The sequence below is a fragment of the Anabrus simplex genome, chromosome 1, assembly GCF_040414725.1.
Source record: "Anabrus simplex isolate iqAnaSimp1 chromosome 1, ASM4041472v1, whole genome shotgun sequence".
In the NCBI taxonomy this organism is placed as follows: Eukaryota; Metazoa; Arthropoda; class Insecta; order Orthoptera; family Tettigoniidae; genus Anabrus; species Anabrus simplex.
Genome location: NC_090265.1, coordinates 36,024,599 through 36,051,300, shown reverse-complemented (window position 1 = coordinate 36,051,300; position 26,702 = coordinate 36,024,599). Strand labels below are relative to the sequence as shown.

The 26,702-nt window shown below is 38.6% G+C and overlaps 1 protein-coding gene across 1 annotated transcript in view; it reads right to left on the bottom strand.

Annotated features, from left to right (window-relative positions):
• The window catches only part of LOC136860589 (methylthioribose-1-phosphate isomerase), a 67,496-nt gene continuing 40,794 nt past the window's right edge, over positions 1-26,702 (bottom strand). The window contains exons 4-6 of the mRNA XM_067138766.2: positions 25,019-25,227; positions 19,303-19,459; positions 1-6,154 (exon numbers count right to left, since the gene is read on the bottom strand). Of these exons, the coding sequence (XP_066994867.1) occupies positions 6,021-6,154; positions 19,303-19,459; positions 25,019-25,227 (500 nt within the window). The 3' untranslated portion in view covers positions 1-6,020. The remainder of the gene's footprint in view (positions 6,155-19,302; positions 19,460-25,018; positions 25,228-26,702) is intronic.

Here is a 26,702-nt window from a genome sequence, read left to right as displayed (position 1 = left end):
AACAAAAACAATGCAAATTTATTACAAATCTCTTTCCAATTGAATACAATCACCTCCCTTATTTTAGAATTTCAAATATGAGCAAAAAATGCAGTTCACTAAAATATCATATGGTAATAAAATTTTAAACATTCATGATGTAGTTTTCAATTTTAAAGTACTGCGTTCACAATGGAAGACCATGTCATTTTGGAGCAACTACAGAGTTTTACTAGTCTACATTATGCCAGAAACTGTATATAAAATTAATACATTATGAATTATTGGAATGAAGTAAATGGAGAATGTCTTTAAACTGAAACTTCTTTGAGGGCATCACATCCGAAGTATATGGGATATCTCAAAATTGGTCTTGTACTGTTGTCCCAACGAATGAACATCCTCGTTGGGAGTTGTTTGGTATAGTGCGGCAGGAGGGGCAAGTGTCTTGCTTACTAGGCTCTGTGATGTTCATTGGTGATGCAGTCATTATTGTACTACCCACGTTAAACATTCTGTTCACACAGTATCAAGATTTCTTGTACAGAGTGCACTACACAATTAGCATAAGTTAAATGCTTACTGTGATTGTAAAACAAGGAACAATTATCCATAGTGAGGGTCGGAAGGTAATATGATTCTTGAGGAACAGAGCAGGAACTAAAAGAAGAGACAGGCTGAGAACAGAGAAGCTGAGGGAAGTACTGAATGAGGAATTTTAACACGACAGAATAGAGAAATATCAACTAACATTGTATGAACATGTTAAATGACCAAAGTACATAGCAGGAGGAAGACTGACAGGATTGCCTTGAGAAAAGAGAAGACTGGAAAAATGAGAGACAGCTAGAATCCAAACAGACCCAGCCAGTGGGTATAAACTGTACTAGAGATGATTATTAATAATAACAATAATAATAATAATAATAGTGGTTCATGGTGTGTGTAACTGTAATCATATCCTAGTACATAAACCATGGCCAACGGCTGAGTGGCCTAGTAAGTGGTCCTGAAAGACAGGATACCAGCAGCTATGGAATGGGAGTGGGCATCTCGGACATATTCCGAATCATCGCCCTCCTTGTGCTCAGGCAGCTAGGATTATGCAATCCACCGTGGTCCCTAACCCGTTAGAGGAGAGATCCTCACCTGGACTATATGTAAGTAAGGGTAGCATACTGTTTCACAGAATTTTTCTCTAGCACGCTCAGAATGTTTTAAGCAAGCCTCGGACCTATGGGAGTAACAGAGTCCCACCCCCATTTGACAGGCGAGGAACTCCTTGGAAACAGCTTGGAGAATGAAATGGAATTTGACTGGGAGCTATCAGTATTAATGGGGCTTATGGAAGACAGAAAGTAGAACTGGCCGAGTCAGCAATGAGGATGTGTCTGGATGCATTAGGAGTTAATGCAATTCGAGTAAAGGCAGATAAGGAGGAAGATATAGGAGATTATAAAAGTATACTTGACATGTGTTAAAAAGGGAAGGGCAGAGTGTGGGATACGACTCTTCATCAGGAATACTACTGCACACATTGTTCCTGTTAGGCATGAAAATGAGCTAATTAATTATGTGGGTAGATTTGGTGGTTGGAGGAATTAGGACAAGAACTGTCTCAGTATATTCACCATGTGAGGTGCAGATGAGGATGAAGTTGACAAGTTTTATGAAGCACTGAGCGACATCATAGCCAGGGTCAAAAGCAAGGATAGAATAGTGCTAATTGGCAATTTCAATGCAAGAGTTGGAAATAGAACAAAGGATACGAAAGGGTGACTGGTAAATGTAGGGGAGATGTGGAAGCATTTACTGGACTTCTGTGTTAGTATGGGATTAGCAGTTACAAATACATTCTTCAAGCATAAGGCTATTCACCGTTGCACATGGGAATGTAGGGGCATCAGATCCATAATATACTTCATAACTGACCTTGAATTCAGGAAATCTGTCAGGAATGTGCAGGTATTCTAGGGATATTTTGATGATACAGACCACTATCTGATATGTAGTGAACTGAGTATCTCTAGGCATAGGATACAGAAAGTGAAATCTACCTAGACGGATAAGGGTAGAAAATCTTGAAAGCGAGGAAACTAGACAGAATTAGATGGATATGATCAGTGAAAAGTTCCAAACAGTGGACAGTAAGCAGGATCAGGATATAGAAAGAGAATGGGTGGCATACAGGGATGCTAAGAAACAAGGTTAGGTTTTGGTCCACCCAAAACCTAACATTATTTCTTAGTTTTAACTGTATCAATACGATGAAGTTCGTAAATCGTACTATACAGGGATGCTGTAGTAGAAATAGCAAGGGAATATCTAGGAACAACTGTGTGCACGGATGGGATAAAGTGAACATCTTGGTGGAATGATAAAGTGAGAGCAGCTTTGAAATGTAAAAGACAACGTATCGGAAATGGCTCCAAATAAGGCCTAATGCAGACAAGGAATTGTATGTAGAGGAAAGACACAGAGCGAAACAAACAGTTGTTGAATCCAAGAGGAAGTCTTGGGAAGATTTGAGTTTTAACTAGGAAAGGCTAGGTCAAGCAGCAGGGAAACCTTTATGCACAGTAAGGAAGAATTTTAGGAAGGGAGGGGAAAGAGGAAATGAATAGTGTTCTGGGTAAATCAGATGAACTCAGATTCCACGGAATTACTGGAGAGGTGGAAGGAATATTTTGAAAATCTCTTCAACGTAAAAGGGTATCTTCCTTGTGATGTCGCAAACAATCAAACTCATGGGGAGGAGAACAATGATGTTGGTGAAATTATACTTGATGAAGTGGAAAGGATGGTAAACAAACTCCATTGTCATAAAGCAGCAGGAATAGATGAAATTAGACCTGAAATGGTGAAGTATAGTGGAAAGGCAGGGATAAAATGGCTTCAAAGAATAATAAGATTAGCATGGAGTGTTAAGTAAGGTACCTTCAGATTGGACAAAAGCAGTAATTGAACCTATCTATAAGCAAGGGAACAGGAAGGATTGCATAAACTATCGACGTATCTCATTAATCAGCATACCAGGCAACATGCTCACTGGCATGTTAGGCGGGAGGATGCGATTAATGGTTAGGAAGTTGGATGAAAACTAGTGTGGATTCAGACCAGACCACAGGGGGGCTGTCAGGATCAGATTTTCAGGATGCGGCAGGTAGCTGAAAAATGCTACAAGAGTAATAGACAGTTATGTTTATGTTTCATAGATCTAGAGAATGTATATGACAGAGTACCGAGGGAAAAGATGTTTGCCATACTGAGGAACTATGGAATTAAGGGTAGTTTGTTAAAATCAATCAAAAGCATTTATGTTGACAATTGGGCTGCAGTGAGAATTGACTGAATGAGTTCTTGGTTCAGGAGTTAGACAAGGCTGTTACCTTTCATCTCTATTGTTCATACTGTAGTTTACATGGATCATCTGCTGAAAGGTGTTATAAGTGGTAACGATGGATTCAGTTAGGTGAAAATGTAGTAAGAAGTCTGGCCTATGCTGATGATCTGGTCTTAATGGCAGATTGTACCACAAACCTGAAAATAGCAACCTGAAAATAGGTGCAATGAGTATGGTATGAAAATTAGTCTTTCTGAGACAACTGGTGTCAGCAGGTAAGAAATCCAAGAGAACTGAATGTTCGATTGGGAATACAAAGCTGGAACAGGTAGAGAATTGCAAGTATTTGGGATGTGTATTCTCCCAGGATGGTAGTATAATAAGCACGATTGATTCAAGGTGCAGTGAGCTCGTAGTTGCAATCAACAGTATTCTGTAAGAAGGAAGTCAACTCCCAGACTGAACTCTCTTTACATCTGTCTGTTTTCAGACCAACTTTGTTTTATGAGAGTGAAAGTTAGAAGTCACAGACATGAAAGTAGCAAGGAAGATTGTTGGCACAAACAGGTGGAAATAATGGTAGGGAAATAAAGGCTAAGTTAGAAATGAACTCAATGGATAAAGCTGTATGCATAAACCGGCTTCGGTGGTGGGGTCATGTGAGGCGAATAGAGGACAGGTTACCTAGGAAAATAATGGACTATGTTATAGAGGGTAAGAGGGACAGAGGGAGACCAAGATGACGATGGTTAGACTCAGTTTCCAACGATTTAAATATAAGACATGTAGAAGTAAACAAGGCCGCAGAACTAGTTACATACAGAGGACTGTGGCGGCGATTAGTAAATTCACAGAGGTTTGCAGACTGAACGCTGAAAGGCATAAATAATAGAGATGTATGTATAACAGCATTTGTATTTATGTCCCATTAACTACTTTTATGATTTTCAGAGATGCAGAGTTGCTGGAATTTTGTCCCACAGGAGTTCTTTTACTTGTCAGTAAATCTACTGACATGAGGCTGACAAATTTGAGTACCTTCAAATAGCACCAGACTGAACCAGGATCAAACCTGCCAAGTTGGGGTGAGAAGGCCAGGGCCTCAACCGTCTGAGCCACTCAGCCCGGCATTATTATTAATAATATTAAAGTGTAAGAAGATGACCCGAGAGAAACTGCTGTTTCTGCTATTTGTCCATGCAACAAAAGGAGCTGCAAAACATGCAAGTGTATAGAAACAGTTAAATCCATCAGATGTTAATCACGAGAAAGTGACTCTTCACGCTCTCAGTCACATCATACTCCGGGAAAACTCCACGCAAAATCAAAATAAAGTGTTAGGAGATATGTCTTCATTGCAGGTAAAGAATTTAACCAACTAGGATACTGAATTCATAATGCCACAAGACGAGAAGGCTATTTGTCATATGGAAACTGTAGAAAAACAATACTGGGACCGCGATGCATTGCTTCGAGGTCACCGAGTCGATAATTGAAAATATAAATGAAGACAGTGACACTGACAGTTTTGTTGCCAATGACTAAAGAATTTCTCAAACTCTGAACTAATCAGCAATTTTAATTTAGCTTTTAATAAGCAGTTTACAAATCACTAATTCGTATTACAGTAGAACTAAGTTAATTCAAACATTTTTATTTTTAAATTTGTGTATAATCCAAACTTGTCTCAGGGTCCCTTGACAATCCTATACAACACAATGTTAAAAATTCATTTAAATTTGAATATTACATAATTTAATTCAAAGTAAAAATACCATATTAGAATTTGCATATTTTTGAAAATTTATGTTTAAGCATTACGAAGCACTGCCTTGGTGGAAGAGAAAAGTACTGTAGAATCCTCCTGATGCTGGAAAACAGAATGGTAGTGGTTAATCTAAGAAGAAGTTGAAGCTCTCGGCTGCCCGAGGGTTAAGTTCCTTGAATAGTCTTCCGGGTAGCAAACTCAAGTTTTAATAACCAGGAAAATCCACTCGTTAGGTCTAAATGCAGAACTCCATGTGGATTTGAATAACAGCTATCAGCTGATCAAATGAGACATTCTACTGAAGGCTTAGAAGGTGAAGCATTGGGACACTTGGTAAAACATCAATCACTGGCAGATGGATTAAGCGGTAATGAATAGGCTTTGCTACCGACCCAAAACTAATAAGGAAATGAACACCGCTTTTGGTTACAGTAAACTGTTCTGAGTACAGTGTGCAGGGTCAGGATACTTGTTTTTCACAACAGCACTGAGGCCAGCCTGATTCACTTGAATTGTTAAGTGTATTTTGTAATGTTCACAAATGCTGCATGTTTCTCTATGAAAACCCCATAAAGTTTTATGGTCTATTATTGTTCTGCCAGATTCTGCTGCCATTGCAACTCAAGGAACCACTGAAAAAGTAGGGATCATTACAAATTCAATATTCAGGTAAGTACTGGTGTGTGATACCATTTAATTCAAATCATATTTAAATCCCTCTCTTTTTAAAAAAAAAATAACCAAGTTCTACTACTAAAAATGCTAGTCACACGATTCCTAAATCACTTTTCAAGTTGGTTGTTGTGGCTTGGATACATGCAAGTTAGGTTGCAGAGGAGATTCATTTGTTTCACGGATGTTCTTTCCTTGGACAACAGTAATAACTACTTAAGATAGTTGTAACAATCCAAAGCACACAGCACGGCATCATCATCTGTTGCCATTAGTATCATCAAGCCTCTTCTGAGCCAGCTCTTTGGGAAGGAAGACACCTTTCTCTGTAATTATGCCAGTTATCAAATGGGCAGGAGTCACATCAAAGGCTGGATTCCAACAATTAATGCCTAAAAATCATAAGAGACAAAATTAAAAAAGAATATATTTAACACACAGACACATGATTTGTAAAATGCAAAACTTACTAAGGAAATTAATATGAGGACAGATAAAATATAAATGAGACTTTTTTAAATGCTTCATTATATTTATGTATATCATAACACACACAAAACCATTTTTCTAATGACTCTCCACTATAGTTCCTAGATTTCTTCCACATTATGCAGCCAATTGCACATCTTTGTCATTGGAAAATAAACAGCTATATGGTAACAAATCAGGAATGATCCAGAGCTGCTGTCTAGTGCATTTCTTCCAAATCTGGCTTTATCACCAGCAGCAGTGTAAGACCTAGCATTACCATGAAGAAGTAGGATGTTAAGAACTGAAATTTTGCATCTTTCAGAAATTTCACTACTTATACACCTTTTTACACTAATTTTACAAACAGTTATTTCTGTGCCATCGTGAAAGGTCATGACTTTCAAAAGGCTCTGCAGTGTAATGCTGGTTCCGGGATGACGTGTGTGAATGAGATAAGAAGGTACTGCCCAACCTTCACGAAAGAACTCGTCACTTGTATACCTGAGGCTTCGCAAATGCAGTTCTGAACTGTGATTGTGCATGCAAGATTTCTGTACACTCAACATCACAGGCTAAAACTGAATAATAATATGTGTAGAGTTGGAAAGTAATTGAGTAAAAGTACAGTAGTAGCCCGCTCTTACGAGTATGGCATATAGCGAGAACCTGTCTGCCTGTCCCTTCAAAATTCCTATTTTAAACCGTGTATTATCCTTCGGTTACAGCGAGAGCCCTATTACTGACCCATCCGTTATGAGCAATTAAGCATGCGCGACGTTTTCCACTACCGATATTTATGCACCCAGCAATTATATTGCATGCGACCGAATATCTTCAGTATTGCTTCCTTGCCATGCCCACTAGTGAGCTCTTTTGCAGACATTCGAAGGCGATGTCCGAGTCAGATTAGTAATACCCATCGACTGCTGTTCCGTGAAGAAAAATGGAAATGAAAGAGAACAGGTTTTCATAATAAATGCGTAAATAACATGTCTGATAGCAATGGTTAACTTGTTAAAAATAAAGGCCGAATAAACAATCGCTTAATTTTAATGCTAAATACTGCAATTAAGTAAGAATGGGAAACACCTCAAGATATGGCAGTGCGCGTCATTGATTTCAGAGGTTAGTTTTATATTTTATCGCTTTGGTTGGATTTTGGAAAGGCTATTATCATGTAAATTTATAGCGAGAAGGTTATCATTTCTCTACTGGCGCTTGAAATATATTTTCATGATTCACGTAGTAAGATAAGTTAGGTTAGGTAAAGCTGTTTGAATCAGAAAACAGCAACATTTGAAAATTTGACACAAAATGCAGTCGATCCTCTTTGGTACGGTATAGTTTTCTCACAGTGTGCACATGCGAGCTCTCTTGTTATCAAAGGTGATGTTGAAGTCTATTAGTAATATTCGTCAACTATCGTTCCGTAAATAAAATAAAAAATGAAAACATGTTTTTGTAATAAATACGTAAATAGTGTGGTCGATACCAGTTAACTCGTCAGAAACACAGGGCAAGTAAAAGATCGCTTAATTTTAATACTCTACAGTAAAACCTCGATTCTCCGTTTTTCGAGGGACCATGAAAATAAAACGTACAATACGGGAAAACGAAAAATCCGGGAATGAATGAAAACCATCAACAATTTGGCTAAACATCACAAAAATGAAATATGTATCATTATAATCTTACAAAACTCCTAAACCAAACCAAACTACAGCCCCAGTGGAACTTTGCCTGCCAAGCGACCGCTGCTCAGCCCGAAGGACTCCAGATTACGAGGTGCGCATGGTCAGTGCGACGAATCCTCTCGGCCGATATTCCTGGCTCTGTAGATCGGGGTCGCCAACTCACCATTAGATAGCTCCACAATTAAAGGTAATCACGTAGGCTGAGTGGACCTGGAATCAGACTTATATCCAGGTAAAATAGTCTGACCTGGTCGCAATCGAACTTGGGCCTCTGGATGAGAGGCGGGCATGTTAGACCACGAAACCGCATTAATTACCGGTACGCGAGTTCAAAATCTCGATACTTTATATTCAGTTTTACAGGGGAATCTTCGTCAGTTTCCCGTGAAAACTTCTTTCAGTTCAGCGACTTTGATTAGGCTAGCCAAATTCTTCGAAAAATCTAATAACGCCAAGCCAAACGACAATCGACCACAAGTAGTTTTTAATTCTCTCATCTAATAAAATAAAGCACATTAGATACGAAAGCACCCAAAATGAATGCGAAATCCGTTCATTTCTTAATCTTTCATTGTAATTTGGTCTCCGGTATACTGTTCGTAGTCAGTTTCTGGAAATCTCGTACCACGCAAATTAGGCCTACGTCGACTTTTAAAGGTTATGTTGAACTCGAAAACATGGTTTCGAATGTAAGTATCAATTCTTAAAAGTTCTCGAATGCATTATATTCAATTCTGCGCGTCACAAATCCAATCAAATTGGAAAGATAAAAGAAATATCAAAACTTCAGAAACTACGGTTATTCGTGACCTTGAGGTCATCTGAAAAGCGCGCTCGCTGCACATGTCAGTACGAGTTTGAAATTATACCAACCATTTAAAATGTAACGTGCGCAAATAAAACGACTGCGGTTTTTTGGTATTTTAACACGAAAACGTAAAATTCCCAGTCTTACATTAGGACCTAAACAGTAATAGGCAATTCCAAGACCTCCCATGGCTTTTTTTTTTTTTTTTTTAATGTAAGGTGCAACATCTGTTTTGGTCTCGCTAACAATCATGTACGATAATATCAAAAATACTGAATTTGTGTTAAGAAGCAGTTTCGATTCCTGCCTGAAAGCCCAGTTACTCTGCAGTGCCCTGAGCCAAGTGCCAAAAACCTCTTCGGCAGTACGATCGAAAAAAGTAAAAATATAAACATCTAACACTGGACATAATAGGGACATTTTATAAGTGCGAACATTTGACGAAACTCGTTCCGTCTTCAAGCAGAGCTGTCGAAATGCGCCGTGTCTCCTTGCAATTGTTGTCGCCACGCTCTGCTTTATGATTTTCCGAGATTCTCTAAACAATACCACCCGAATGCGATGCTAAGATGGTCCCTTATGCAAGGTAACCGCCGATCGCTTTTCCAGTACCGGTACAGTACTTGCTGTAATTATCGCAGTGACGGGGCGTTAACGCCAAGATCCATAAATATGCCATAGCCGTCCTTTTGTGAGATACAGTGTATTAAAAAACGATTGATCGAGGATTTAGCGTTGATGGGACTGGAATTTCTGGACGGTTGATCCGGGAAATCGTTTCTTCGAGGAACGGATAATGCGGGACTTTTACAACGTGATTTAATTACGATGCTCGCGGGACCACTTAATTTGAACGCATATTCCGGGAAAACGTATTTTCCGGGAACGGATAATCGAGGTTCCACTGTACACTGAAATTAAGCAAGAATGCGATGCACCTCAAGATACGGCAGAGCGCATCACTGATTTCTGAGGTTAGATTATACATTCTCGCGTCTGGTTTAATTTTGCTAAGACCAACCGGATCCCTTGCTGCGCTACAGCTAGCTACAGTAGCGGCGATTGGGAGTTAGAAGTAGAGGAGGGGGCACAAAATTTAGACAGCAAAAAGTACCCGGGTTTAAGGGCTATAGCAGAGGGAGAGGTGAAGGACAAACCAGACATGTCAAATTTCAAAAGTAAAAAATTAGGAGAAATTTGACAGCGAATCGCGACATATTAAGACATCACTGATGGCAGAACATGTACTAATTCATTATAATTCTATACATTAACAAATCTATTGGGCCCACATATATATTTTTCATTATTTATATGTGAATACTAAATACTGGACATACCTGAACTTCAGGAACATGTGACGTCTTATCCTTCAACATACTAAACACATACGACTACTTGTTCAACACACCCACAGCTAACTTAGCCTTCTTAAAACTCTGAACTATATTATTGCTCAAAGCACTTGCCTTGCTGAACTGATTTTAAGGTTAAAACTTCTCCAAAGTTTGTTCAGACAGCAAGAATCTGAAGTGTGTTTTTGCCTGTGTAACTCTGCTAAAAATCCTTTCACATTTTCCATTGTTATGTGGAATTGATAAAATAGCAAGCATCACTCCAGTTGATTTCATCTGACCTACCAATGTCCACTGAAAATCATTTCTTCCTTTTGCTAGGTCTGTTTCTTTGAGTTGAAATTAACAGAACAGAGTGCAGAATAACAGTTTCTTTACCTAAATGGTCCGTTTCACTAGTCATAATGTTCAGAAACTTATTAATGAAAAATCTAAGGCTAGAACATTATGCCTTACTTATAGCAGAAATATTTCAACTTCTGTATTAATTAAAACTTCATCCACGAACAGAAATTTGTGTACCATGGAGTCAAATGAAGAGAAATTCTTTCTAACAGACTTAAAGAACATGCATTTCTCCTCAGACTTCAAAGTGTTCATCAAAACAAACGCACGGATGCCTATCATCAGATCACAATCATCCTTTTGATTTGCTGGAGTATGATAAACTACATCAAGGAGAGGGAAGGAGCTTTTAGTAACGTGTGGTTTCACAAACCTTGCCATCACATTCTTGAATAGTTCCTCCAAAATTGACTTCAATAAGTGGATGTACGGCATACTTGACTGAAGAGTTATGTTTGGATTCTCAAAGATATCCATAAAACTTGAGAGAAAAAAGCAAAAAGATTTATGTAAATTTGATGAAAGGAACGTGAACAGTATTTCCTCACGTGACAAAGCATGGCTCTTAGTGATATCAGTAGTTTAATTTTTTTTTTTTTTTTGGTGAAACTGATGACTGGGTTTTCCTTTTAACTGAGGAGTGTGGTGAAATATGACAATGCTTCACCTTTTCAGACAAACAAGACACATCTGCACTTAGAGTGTGCTTAGGAATTTTGCAAGTCTTCAAAGTTCCCATCTGAGAATCCTTGGAATTTCGCTCCTAAATAAAGTAACCAAAGGGTCCCACTGCAGCAAAATCCTATCTAAACAGCTTAGTGATAACCATCGAGTAGACACATGTTTCAGAATTTTAATGATCTCCGTGCTGTGTAAAGTTTGACATTTTCTGAACTTTTCTTTCCTCTTTGCACTCATTTCCAGATAATAAAATACATCAATTATACTTTCATTTACATTTACAGGAAAGTACTCCGCACCCTTCTCTGCAGCAATATTACTTAGGTGACAAGAGCAGCCTACGATGATTTACTATTTTCCCGCTTCAAACATCCTACCACAATATTCTTTAATCCTACCATTACCAGAGCATTTCAGCTCCAAGAACTAAGCAATTTTTTAATGCAATGCGGAATTCATGAAAAGCTGAGAGCAAAAGATTAGCTCCAGTAGCATCCCCTTCTAAATTGATGCAAGTGTAATGGACTAGTATAAACTGGAAACAATGTTCTTTCACCCATGGATAAATAATGGAAATATCGAGCTCGATGATGATTTTTATTATTATTATTATTATTTGTGAGGTGTGGCTATGAAGTTGTTTACATCTATTAGTATTATTATTTACGTAGTTTTCATTTTGGAGATCATTGAAGCCAGAGTAAGGGATATACTAGAGCCTATCTTAGAAGAGGAACAACATGGCTTTAGGGCTGGAAGAAGGACAACAGATCTGTGGAATGAGTGGACCTGGAACCAGCCCTCGTATCCAGGTAAAAATGCCTGACCTGACGGGAATCGAACCCAGGCCCTCCGCACGAGAGGCAAGCAATTTACCGCGGGGGCAGCTTCAAACATTAATTATCGGTACGCGACTTAAAAATCTCAAAACTTTACATTCAGTTTTACTGGGAAAACTTTGTCAGTTTCCTCTGAAAACTTCGTTCAATTCTGCCAGTCACTAATCACAAATTGGAAAGAGAGAGAGAGAAAAAATACAAAACAAAAAAACACAACACATTAACCCATTCCGCTACAATGACTGGTACAGCCGTCAAGAGTTTCACATTCATTAACACACAATGACTGGTACAACCGTACCCGTGTACTCAAGTCAGAAATACGCCTGTCTGACTACAGATTTCTTTCGATAGTGATGTTGTACTTTAGAATTACGTTCCTAGATAGTTCTAGCATGTTTACATGCCAATGTTATTATCCGAAGGTTATTTTGTGAATGTTTATTGTGCTTTTAAAATTGGTCTCTTGTTCATGAAACGAATGCTACCATGGAAAAAGATAACGTATAAACATTGCAAGGAGGAAGAGCAAAGAATTCTGCAATTTCCGCTTGACAGTGGTGATGAAGATCTCAGAATTATCTGATAGTACTTTTAGCAGTGATAGTGTGTGTCTGAGAACTGTGACTCCGCTTGTGAAAGTGATAGTGAGGATGAAGATAACTTCATACATAACTTCACCGCACCGAACAATTGAAAATGGAGTTTGGCCAGTAATTTTCCGAAAGGCAATGTGTGTGCAGTTGTTCGGGAGCTAAATACTGTAGTCAGGATGATAATGCTACAGAATATGACATGAGTCAGTTCCTTACAGACACTTTTTGGGAGGGATTTGCAAGGAAACCAATGCATATGCAAATAAAATTCCGGAAGTTGTTACCCTTCCTGATTATGCACTATAGGAGGTCTAACTCAAGGTAGCACACCCATTAGACTACCGGGAAAGCACTGGGGTCATTTTCCTGAAACGATTGCTCCTACAGCATGTAAATCAGCCAAATCAAGGAGATGTAAAGTCTGTTTTGGGCGTGGAATCTGGAAGATAGCTTGCTTCGAGTGCAACAAATGAAAAAGTTGCCCTCCACGTGGATGGATATTTCAAGGTGAACCATACCTTAAAAGACTTCAGTTAATTGTAGTTAAACTAACCCAAAATGTTGTTAGTTTGATGCAGTATGCTTTTGTAACCATTTTAGCATCTATAACATGTAGAAAAAATAATGGCATTCGAAGGTACATTTCTCAAGGAAAATATTTGCATGACAATGGGTTAACACTTCCGAAATTACGGTTATTCGCGACCTTGACTCAGCTGTAAAGTGTGCTCGCTGCATAAGTCGGTACGATTGCGAAATGATAAAAAGTTTTTAAATGTAACGTGCACAAAAAAAGACTGCAGTTTTTATAACATTTTAACACAAAAACATGAAAGTCTTATATTAGGACCAAAACAGTAACAGGCAATCCCAAAACCTCCCATGACTCTATGTACAGTATGTAAAGTGCAACATCTATTCTGGTCTCGATAATATAATCGTATACAATAATATTAAAATACTAAATCTGTGTTCCCTAAGAAGGAGCAGTTTCGATTCCTGCCTGAAAGCCCAGTGATTATACATTGCCCTGAGGGAAGTGCCGAAAACCTGCTCAGCGATACACTCGGAAAGAAAAGAAGAAAAAAAAATGTAACCCTGAACATAATGTACAGTAGAGGTTTTGCAAGTACGAACATTTGACGAAACTCATTCTGTTTTCAAGTAGAGCTGCTGAAATGCACGTGGACACACTCTGCTTTATGATTTCCAAAGATTCTCTAAACAATACCACCTGAATGTGATGCTAAGATGGACCCTTATGCAAGTTCACCGCTGATCGCTTTTCCACTACGGTACAGTACTTCCTCAAATTACTGCAATGACAGGATGTTAACACCAAGATCCGTACATACGCCGTAGCCGTCCTTTCGTGAGATACAGCTTCCTGAAAAACGTGTGATCGAGGATTAAGCATTGATGGGAGTCAAATTTCTGGATGGTTGATCCGGAAAATCGTTTCTTCGAGGAACGGATAATGCAGGATTTTTACAACACGATTTAATTAGGACGCTCACGGGACCACATAATTTGAATGAATAATACGGGAAAACGTAGTTTCCGGAAACATATAATCGAGGTTCTACTGTAATCTATTTCCGACTTCAGGAGATTCTTGTAAGACAGTGACAGAACATAGGCCATTGGTAAACACTGTTTTATTATGCTGCAGACAGCGAATACACAAGACTACGTACAAAGGACAGGTCTCCACTGGTTACAGACCTTCGAAATAATCACCCCTCAAGGCTTCCACTATGCGTTGCCAGCGGTGGGCTGAATACCATTCGCTGCATGTGTATCGCTAACGTGTGACACCTCCCTCCGAAATGCTGTTACGATGTCCTCTTTGTCAGCAAACCATTGTCCACCCACCTCGCCACTGTTCTATAGAGCACGGCGTGCACACCTACGGCTTCCCACAGCTTTGCATGGCATTGGCATGCATTTCTGCCACAGAGAACTGCTATTTTAATATACGATCGTTGCTCCTGCTTGTTGACTTCCCTTCTGTGATGCTCTCACTCACACACTGAAATTGGAGGTATGCTTAGACCCACACTGTTGTTTACATACACTATCTAGTGGCATCATACACAAGTACATACCGTACGTTTCCAAATGCATATCTTAGATTTTCCGTGCTGTCTCCTGTTCGCGAGAAAAAAACCAGTTGCCATGACTTATGACTCGACATACGTATATGGTAGACTTTTCTTACGCTCCGGGCAGAAACATATGTTCCGCTCGAAAATCGTGGGTTTATTAGCCGAGGTGCTACCCAAATATGCTCGGAGATTGCAGGAACTGTTCTCTCAATTCCTCCAGTGAGGGAAATCCCCGCAGTATCTTGTTGAGTTTGTTCTCCCCTTTGTGGGAGTTACGTAAGACACACGTTGCACGCCGCAGTTTTCTCTTGTGCGTACATCTTACGTATTTTCGTGGTTTGCCGTTAAATGGCATTGCGAAAATGGATCAGTTAGACAGTGTCAATATTGGATGATACGGTCGAAGAAGTGTCTGATTTTAGTGCATGCGAGTTTGAGGACGAAAATTCTTTCTCCAGCTTGTCTGAGTGCAACGACACAAGTGACGCCAACACAGATAGCGACAGTACGTGAGTAATAGCAACCCTGGGCCAACAAATATTATTCCCATTCGTAATAAGATCAAGGGCCAATATTACCATCACACTTTGATACTAATACGCCCCCTGTAGAATATTATCATCTATTTTTTGATGACAAAATATTTGATGATATTCTCACTGAAAATAAATTACATGGGGACAAAAGGAAAGTACAGGCAACACTGACTACAAAAAAAAAAAAAAAAAGAATGAGAAATTGGCATCACTCAACATTGCGTGACATACAAGAAATTTTTGGAGTCTTGAGGATCCATCACCTTGACACAAATTCAGGGCATTATTTGTGTACAGCGTAGGTTTTTAAAATTTTTTAATAAATGCTATTTGTGTGTATCTTTTGCCCCTACTGGCACCATATTATACGAACCTGCGTGTAATTGGAATGGGGGTAGTATGGAATGTTGTGTGCGAGGAAAGGAAGATTAAGGACGTCACAAACACCCAGTCGTTGGGACGCAAAAATCAGACTTCGAATTAGTGATTTAGAATTAACCGCCAACAGTACTTCAGAAATGCCAATCCTTGTGGAGTCAATACATTCTGACCCGTTACTGAATGCAAATAACCTTGATTCACAGTTTAAAGCTGTCAAATGTCATGGAAAAAACTCTTTGCATAATGTATCCAACAAGGTGCATTTACAGTATTCAAATAATGCACTTGGACAACTCACCGGCAAACATGACCTCACGCAATGAAATCAAAAGCAAGAAAACATGATTCAAAGACGAGGAGAAATCTATACTGGCTCCCCTGTGCAAGTGCTTTATTCATTGGATTACTGTACTGTATGCATTTTAGATGCCTTGTGCTTGCACGGAATGTACCCGATGCCCTTAAAACATCGCGGCTTATTGAACTTTCCTATGACGAGGGGAGAAAGTCTCTCGCTTCCGTCCACATTACAACAACAGTACAGTGACTATTCTGTACTTGTACGATTTCCCGCCATGCAACTTCCTAAAAGACCCATTAATGCATGCAAACACCTTGATTCTCAGTTTAAACTTTTCAAATGCCATGGAAAACACTATTTCAGAAATTTATCCAACAAGGTGCATTTACATTATTCAAATAATGCTCTTGTATAAAACAATGACAAACAAAACCTCACGCAACGAAAGAAAAACAAGACTCAAAGAATTAAAATTACGCTGGCTCCCCTGTTCAAACTCTATCTTTTGGATTAACTGTACTGTGCATTTTTAGATGCCTTGTACTGGCATAGAAAGTGCCCGACGCCCTGAAAACATCGTGGCTTTTTGAACTTGCCTATGACAGGGGAAGGAACTCTCTTGCTTCATTGTGCAGCCTGCACTGCATAGCAACACAGTACATTTGCCAGATGGCAATTCTCTCCTTTAAAACCATAAGTCCATTTGGCCTCAGCATTTAAAAAAATAAAACAAACAATGCAGTTTCATCAGCTATAAGCCACGCTTTTTCGCCAACTACAGTCGGCATCGCCAGTGTTCGCGGATTCTACCTCTCGGCACGCTGCCTGCTACGTGATATTGTGGCTTTCCTAAAAACGCCGAATACAAAATAATTACGATTTTGCTCAAACATAGCAGATATGAAGCACACTGTAAACACACCGAAGTAGGCGTAAGTGGTCAAAGTTACCCCTGCACGTTCCGGAAGATGCGTTCTCTCATAACGCGGAGAAATTTTGAATTTAAAATTACTCTGTAAAATACTACCTTTTTAAAAAATGTAAAGGCAGTTTCGAATTAAAAGTCTGAATTTCGGTAAAGGGACCGACGTTCTTCGAATTACGAATTATCCGCATTTCGAATTAAACGACTTAAATAACATACAAAACTGAACCTCATGTTTCCGGGAACGAGAGCTGCTTCGAATTAGGTGAGATGTTGAATTAACTGATTTCGAATTATCGAGGTTCTACTGTAGATTGCATAATAGCGGATCACAGAGTACTTCACATTAACCAATGTCACATCATAAAGTGGAGTGTGCCTTGTGCCGTTCTTCCAATGAAAAAATGATTTTCTATTTTTAATTTGCCTTCAAACCGCTTCAAATTTGGATTCCACTCCTAAAAAAGGTATGTGGTATATTTAGGCATATTTTCATGGTTTTAGTAAATTTCCCAAAATTTTACATATATTTTAATTTTCCTTTTTGCTTACGGCCATAAATTGCCGCCCACGAAGGGTTAAAACTTTAAAACCAAAAATCAACTCAACTTCAGTTATTCTTTAGGACTTTCCCACGAACATCGTATTTACAACTTTACTTTTTAAGTCTATCCTCAAGACACTACAAGTACATACTTCTCCAGCTTTTGAAGAAAGATGATCCTTTACGTCAGATTTTATCAAAAACTCGAACAATGACTTGTTGAGGTTTTAACCCAACATGAAAGAACATTTTATCTTATCACCATCAATAGCGTTTGTTATTTATGCCAATTTTTGTATGTTTCTTAGCTGAATATATTCCACATTAGGAATGGAACGTGTACTTTTTAATACTGTAATTAGATTTTAAGCGGAAGTATTGGAAGGTGGGATCCTCCATTCAACCCAACCGTAGTTGAGTTGATGCCAATACGGGACAAAAAATTAGATTTATAAGTTGCAACTCACTTACGAACCTAAAATTAGGCATCAACATGTCAGCTGTATACATAATTACAGTAGGCCAAATTTATGTACATACGTTGTTATACACATAAGTACAATAGGCCTAATTCACGTACATTGTTACACAAGTCACTTAGGCCTCTTTCAGACAGCGTGGGAGTAAAACGTGCCCGTGTGTATGCGCGGATGCACCCGCTTCTGCTGACTGTTACACACACAGCGGGTCGAGTGATGCAAAACTCCCTGTGCTTTCCAGTAGATCAGTTTCAACACGCTTTTCAGTGTGGGTAATAAATACGGACCATCACAGCCTTCGTTTACCTTCTACAGTTAATACGAAAATAATTCAAGCATGCTGTGTCCTTCATATTTCGTTAGAGAAGGAGATGGGTACAATTTTGAGGACACTTTCTCAATAACACAAGACCACATCCGACATTAAAGTTATCAAGTTTTCAATGTCTATTTCGGGTTCCATAACAACCGCTGTAAATCACAGGAAAAAAAAAAAAAAAACCACACACGAATAACTTTTAAATTGAAAATGAGAAATATGTTCAATGGGTGAGAGCATTTCTACATTCTTATAGGTACACTATCGGGTTCTGATACAGGTCGCAGTACTTATGTTGCGGGCACGGTTGATCCACCGAGTGTGATGATATGCATAAAAACAAATGTCCAATAAAAAGTAACTGCGGGCACGGGACCGCGGCTCACTATGGACTGCCTGCTTAAACATTTCTCCCCCGCGGGGTAATTCTCTGACTCTGCATCATCTGAAAGATTGTATTTGAACAATCAGTTCTTAGTTTCGGCCTAGGCAGGCCGGCCGATAAGCGCGGAAGCAGGTCGAATCCAGACTCTCTGAAAGAGGCCTCACCGACGTAAAATTAAGCAACAACACGTCAGACGCAAAGAGAATAAGACCGACTTGGTATGGATGCTCCCTGCAGCTGTAGGCCGATAAGCAACCACACTTCAGGGCAGTGAAATTAAGTCCTCTACCAAATCCTTAACCAGGCCAGTTGTTGCCGGCCTGTCGTGCGTGCAACGTAGCTGGGAATGCTAATTTAAATTTCTTATAGTGGGAGTACTGAATAATGATGTAAATGTACTATCCAGGTTTCTTCAACATGTATTTAATAGAACACGTTCTGGGACTTTGTAATAATGGCGTAATAACCAGAGAAATGCACTAGAGAGGGACGTCTTAACCAGTTTTGACTGTATGAGGGTTTACCCCATGTTTACGAAAAATCTGATACGACGACAATCCGCTATAGCGAGTATATTTTTTGCTGTTATGACATTGCGCTTTCTGCCTGAAGATTGTTGTAAGTATTTTAAGAAACCACCTTCAATGAATTTCTTTTAAATCCAATAAATGTGTTTCTTTATATGTCACCTTTTTACCCCAAACTATGATAAATATGCTCATACAGTAGCAGAAAATGAGGAAACGAAGAAGGTAAATTTGGAAGAACATTACCTGCTGCAGCTATCTGATGTTCGCCTATGTGAGTCATCTCCCTAGCGGGGCGCTCTTCAATCACTATGTGGTCACCGCTAGGGATACTGAAGTCAATGGAGGTCATCGGGGCAGCTACATAAAAAGGTACACCGTGATGTTTGGCCAGAACTGCTATCTGCAAGTATATAAATCACAGACATAAATAAAAAACTCGTACACACAGCCCTGTTATATTAACGTTGTTAACAGCCTAAACAATTCCTAACATTACACAAGTTTATTGACAAAATATGTATGGGGTTGCTTCATAAGTGTGATATCGTCTGATAGACTGCAGCACGGAATGTCTACGATATGCGTTGGAAGGACAAAGCAATGTGCATCTCAATGATTGCATCAAATGGGGGCAGGATACAGGAGCTAACAGCAAGAGGGCAATCAAAAGATATGGATGTAGAATGCAGTGTTGCATTTTCTTGCACAACATGAAAATAAACAGCTAATGTCCTTCAAAATAGTCTTCTAGGGCATAATACTTTGTTGCCAATGATAAGGAAAGTGTTCAATATCATCTTCTGTGTTGGTTATACCAATTTATACTACCCGCCTACAATATGCCAATAAGCCTACAAAGCGCATCCCACGCAACAGCTTCTTCAGTTCTGGAACAAGATCAAAGTCACATGGACTGAGATCTGGTAAACAGGGAGGGTGTCCTTGACTTCTCGCCACCATTGTTGTACAGTGCACAAGCTGCATGGCGTTTGTCCCACAGTGCAGCTTCTCAAACCTCTGAATGTTGCTGATGGGCATTCTACTAGGATGAACTGCGATTTCATGGATGTCATTTTATATGCATCCATTTTGGAGCATGACTTGAACACTGAACTGTCGGGCACAGCAACCTAGCCACCTGTACCCAGAGATGCAATCTATTAGTAGCCTTCAGTAGTGTGTGCCATAGGGTTTCCAATGTAATACCGCCTTTCCATGCTGCCATGTTCAAACAATATAACAGTTGTCATGACTTATAAATATATTAAAGAGTAAGTCAAGAAAGGTCATAGCATGGGATGAAGTATACCAAGTTTTGTGATGATTATACAAAGGATGAGTCCGCTCAGATTTTATATCTATAAGTGTACAAGTGAAATACCATACCTGATATTCCCATGCATTACTAATGCACAATATGTATTCTTGATGAGAGTACATGAATAGCATTTGCACAACAACCCAACCTTACCAACAACTCCCTTTCACCCCTTAATTTTCAACTTCCAAAATATACAGTAGGTTAAGTTTGCACGGTTTAAAAGCAGAGAAAGGAACAGCTAAGAGTAAAATCTTTTTATTAACACAAAAACAAATTTTCTGGCTTGGATCACATTGCTTTGTAGTTTACATGCAGGTAGCCAATGTTTTGAATAAATCTGTACCAACGGAAGCCATTTCATTTGGCAGTTTATTGAGTTAATGTTGTTGATGGGAATAATACAAAAGCGTGAAATAAAAATGTATTGCTCATAGGACAGTCTTCTCAAAACAGCAATATTTTACAAAACCATATCACAGGCCTACTGTAAAAAAGTGTAAATAGAGTGTACAATAAGTTTATATTAACCTTGAATAATATATGAATGTTCAAGAATTCAAATCACAGTCTCCACGACTCTCAACGTTCACCTTAAAGGCATCTAATAAAATCTATACTATAATAAATGCCCATGCTCCCACTAATGATAAAAACAGCTCCTCAAATGACCATGAGGAAAGAAGAATCTTGGACCCCAAACACCATGTAAAATTATTAATAGGCGACTTCAACGCTCAACTAGGCAGAGAAAGAAAATACCGTGACATCATCAGTAAATGGCCAGCACACAAGAAAACAAATTTAAAAAAATAGAGAGAGACTAGTTGACCTGTGTAGAAACCATAATTCAGTCTCAAAGTCTACATGTCTTAAGAGGAAACCTCAAAAACTCAAAACATGGAAACACCCTGACTACACTAAAGGAGAATGGCAACTGGATCACATCTGCATGGACAAATACCACCACAAAGAGATCTATAACGTCAAAGTCCTCCGAGGAACAGACACAGGTTCAGATCACTACGTAGTTAAAATTAAACTCACTCCCCAGAGGAGACAGCAAAAACAAGCCCTTAAAACTAAAAGAAAAATAGATCCTACCCAGCTAATCAACAACAAAAATTACCAGAAAGCAACTGAAAAAATAAAAATCACAGATAAACTTGAAGACATAGTACACAACCTTAAACAAATTGCAGAAGACCTGGCTCCAATTAAACCACGTAAAAAACACCAATGGTGGAACAGTGAATGTGATGAAACAGTGGAGAAAAGACATCAGGCATGGCTATTACATCAGTCCCAAAAAACAGAAATATCCTATCAAAATCTAGTAAAACAGAAAAGAAACTACCCAAATCTTAAAAAGAATAAAAAGACATCATAAGGACACACTGCAGTTAATTGAAGAACAATTCAATAAAAATCAAGGGACTACTACAAAACCTTCAGAAAGCAGCTCCAAAAATATGAACCCCCGACCCTACTGAAGAAGGATGAAAATGGTAAGCTGGCTCATAACAATAAAGACAATGCAAAAAATTCTGGCTAAATATTTCAACAAGCTTTTAAATTGTGAGGAACCTACAGAACTCCTTCATTTGGACACCAACGACCCGATAAAAACACCACCAGAGAACATAAATGCCCACACAATAAAGGAAGTCTACCAAGCTCGAATAAATTAAAAAACTACAAAGCGCCAGGAGAAGATCAGACCCTTGCGGAAATCTGGAAATATGCAGGAACATCAGCAAAAGTTGCCCTCCAACAACTTGCCTCTCATCATCATCATCATCATTTCCCTTTATCCAGCTGTAGCCGGGTAGGGGCAAATATGGTTCCTCTCCACTTCCTTCGGTCTTTCCACCACTTCTCTTCCAACACTGTGTCCCAGTCCAGGTTTCTTTCTATAATGCTGCGTTGGATGGTATCCTTCCATCTCAATCGTGGTCGTCCACGGCCTCTCCTTCCTTGAATTTGCATTTCCGTCATCTTTTTTGGCATTCTTTCGTCGCTCATTCGCTTTATGTGCCCAAACCATCTTAGTCGGCTCTTCTCTATTCTATCATTCATTTTTTCCACTCCAATTTCTTCCCGGATTTTCTCATTCCTTATTTTGTCTCTTCTACTCTTCTGTATCATACTCCTCAAGAATTTCATTTCGGCTGCCTGTATTCGACTCTCATCCTTCTTTGTCATTGTCCAAGTTTCTGCTCCGTAAGTTGTTATGGGTACGTAATACATCTTGTACATAGTATCCTTTGCTTCCATTGGCACATCTTTGTCCCATAACATATTTCTTACACTATGATAGAAACAACTTCCAGCTTGAATCCTTTTACTAATCTCAGCATCCAGTCGAGCATTCTCCATTAATTCACTCCCCAGGTATTTAAACGTTTCCACTACTTCCAGGGACTTGTCTGCAAGTCTAATCTGACCTTTCCCTTCTTTCTCCCCTCTATAGTCATAACAAGAGTTTTACTCTTTTCTACACTTATTTTCAATCCACATTCTTCAATCTTCCCATTCACCACATTCAACTGTTCTTGAACCTTCCCGTCGTCTTCTCCCCAAATCACAATATCATCTGCAAATAACATCATGTTCATTTCTCTTCCTCCATATGCTGCTTTTGCTGTTCTCATGATGTCATCCATTACTATTGTAAACAGGATTGGTGATAGAACACTTCCCTGTCTCAGCCCACTAGTTATTTTGAACCAACTTGTCCTGCCAACTTGTGTTTGCAACAACATTCCTTATACAATGCCATGATCATTTTTATTAATCCCTGTCCAATTCCTTTCTGCACCAGACTGTCCCAAACTTTCGTCCTAGGGACACTGTCATATGCCTTTTCAATATCAATGAATGTCATCACCATATCATTCCCGTACTCCCAATGCTTTTCCATTAGTTGTCTCATAATGAACTTGCCTCTATCTGGATTAAAGAAGAACTACCAGAACACTGGACAACAACCCTCAATCATCCACTGTACAAAAAAGGAGACAAAACCGACCCTATAACTACAGGGGATCTTGCTGCTCGACATAACATACAAAATATTTTCAATAATCATCCTTAATAGGATAAGTTTACAACTTGAGAAAGAACTAGGAGAATATCAAGGAGGTTTCAGACCCTGGAGGAGCTGTCCTGATCAGATCATGAGTCTTAAGTTGATAATGGACTATAACAGGAGAAGAAATACAGATATGCTGATAACATTTGCAGATTTCAAGAAAGCTTATAATTGCATCCATAGAGAATCTCTGTTCAAAATTTTAAGACACCTTGGACTACACCCCAAATTAATAAACATGATAAAATTGACTCTCACTAACACCAAAATACAAGTGAAGTTTAGGGGTGAAACATCTGAGACATTTGAAATTAATACTGGACTACAGCAGGGAGATGGGCTCTCACCACTTTTATTTAAATGTGCTCTAGAAATGGTAATGAGGGAATGTTTTAGAAAATGTCCCCCCAAAATAAAGATTGGCCGAAAAATCAAAACAAATTGCCTGGGTTTCACTGATTTAGCATTACTAGCAGTGGACATAAAAGAAGCAAAAACCCAGATATCAGAACTTCAAAACATTGCAAATAAAATTGGCCTCAAAATATCATTTGAAAAAACAGAAATTATCCCCCAAAAACCAACACAACTAAAAGAAGTTACCATAAATGGTAATAAAATCACAATAGTAACTCAAATTAAATATCTTGGAGAAATAATAACAAATAACCTAAATGAAAAATTCTCAATCCAAACAAGAACAAATAGATTAGCTAAAGCACAAAAATTAACATGGGATATCTACAAAAAAGAAATGTCTATCAATAAATGCAAAAATAAAACTCTACAACACAGTTATAAAACCGGAAGCTACATATGCAGCAGAAACATTTTTTCACCTGAATAAACAATCAAAGACTGACAGACTTCAGAAAATTGAAAGGAGGATTGGAAGAACCTGCATCAACAAAAAATACCAGAAAGATGGACAGTGGCGGTTAATACCTAACAAAGTCATGTACAAAGAGCTAGAACCCATTACATATACTATGCGTAAGAGGAGACTGGGATTCTTTGGACATATCATGAGGATGCAGGATTCGAGACTTCTGAAACAACTAGTACAACACAATCTTGACTCAAAAAATACCACAACAGGATGTAAATGGATCAGAGAAGTAAGAGAGGATCTGAAGGAACCACAATAGAAGACACCACAAATAAGATAAAATTGAATACAAAACTCAAGAATACAAACCTCCACTTTACCCTTACACAAAACAAACCAACAACACGCATATTTTCAACTGAGGAAAGGGCACGAAGAACGGAGCGTCTTAAGAACTACTGGGAGGACCGCAAAGTCCAAACAATCCCTTCAAAGAGACCTGAACGACGGACTGACTAAAGTGATTCTATGTGATCATAAAAGAAGAAGAGATGAATGTGTTCCCTTCGTTATTGTTACTCATTCCTTGCTTCCTAAAAATAAATTCCTCCAAAAAAAACCTCACTTATCTGGCACAGGAGGTCTACCAAAACCTGCCAATGAAGGGGTTAAATGTAATTACAACTCATTACTTTTTTTCATGATACAGCAAAATTACCTGGTAAGTTCCAATTTTGTTGGCTGTATCACCATTAGCTGCAACTCTGTCAGCACCCACCACCACACCAGACATGTTTCTAGATCGCATCAATGCTGCCACCATACTGTCGCAGATCAAAGTGGATGGGATCTTTTCATGAACCAACTCGTAAGCAGTTAAACGAGCACCTTGATTATAGGGCCGTGTTTCAGTGCAGTAAACATGTTCTGAAAAAAGAAGAAACAGACAACAAATAAAGAGCTGCCTTGTAGAGATGCTTCATTTTAAAATAACCTTCCCTTCACAAACTAACCAAATACGAGGGTGGCCCATAAAATAATGCAACATCATTTTTTTCTCAGTCCCAACAATAGTACAAATGCGAAACTTTAGATATGAATTCTTTGAAGTTTTCAGAGTGTTTAAAGATAAAAATTTCATTGTTCCGTATTGAAATTATTAACATTAAAAATTAAATAATTGAAGTTCAACCAATTCAATACATAAAAGAAAGAAATGTAGTAATTACATTCTTATTTAAATGGGACCGGTTTCGACCCTAGTCCAGGTCATCGTCAGCCGTAAAAACAAGTAGGCGAAATCACACAATGTTTATGAATATTGGAGAAATGGGTCAGTTTCACACTCTGTCAGGCACAAAGTCACAACACTATCAAATAATATATGAAGATTATAAATAAACTTGAAGTCGCAGACGAATAGATTTGTAGAAGCAAACCGCCAGTTCCCGGTGATCAGCGCGGCACATTCAAGGTCATGCGCTGCGGTCTCGAACGCCAAAGTAGAGTGGAGAATGTCTTGAAGGTCCAATATTTGTTTCGGTTGCGGGAAGTTAAGTACGTATATAAAAAATATACGACGCAAATCAGTATAATTGAATTGAGAACTTGTGCTCTTGCTAAGTTCTTGGAAAACAGTTGACTTGAAAAAACAATTGTAAAGAGAAAAAAATGTAGTAAAAAGCGCAATATCAGAAAACAAATGAAAACTTATATGCACAGTGCGTTATTTTTTAAATTGAAAAAATTATTAGGACATGATTGAAGTAGTCGAAGTTGGCGCAAGACAAGAGTTAAAATTTGAAAGAGGAGAACCGAAATGAAGGTCGATTGGTATTTTTTTTTTTTTTTAATAAATAGAGAAGGTAGAATAAATTAACAGAGGAAGAGAGATAGTGAAAAAAAGAGAAAAAATAAAAGAGATTGAAGTTAGATGGTATTGAGGAAGGATAAGATAGGGAAAATGGAGGGGTAGTTTAGGGTGGGTTAGGAGGGTGGGTTATTGGAGGTAGAAAATGTGGATGGGAACTTTGTAAGGCATGGAAAATAGAATTGGGGTTTTGGAAATTGGAATTTTTGAGAAGAAGAATTAGGAAGTCAAAAAGGATATTGGGTTTTTCAGAAATGTCGTTTAAATTGAAATTAGGGTTGAAGTACTGGTCAAGGTGGATAAAGCAATTTTCAGTAATGTTTAAGAGGGGGCCTTTGTTAATGATTTTAAGTATATTCATGTCATTGTTAATACTGGTGAAACTATGCTTGGAGTCTTGTATGTGCTGTCCTATGGCAGAGAATCTGTTGTATTTAATGGCGTTGACATGTTCAGAGTACCTGATATTGAAGTTGCGGCCAGTTTGTCCGACGTAGGAGGAATTGCAGTTGTTGCATTTGAATCTGTATAC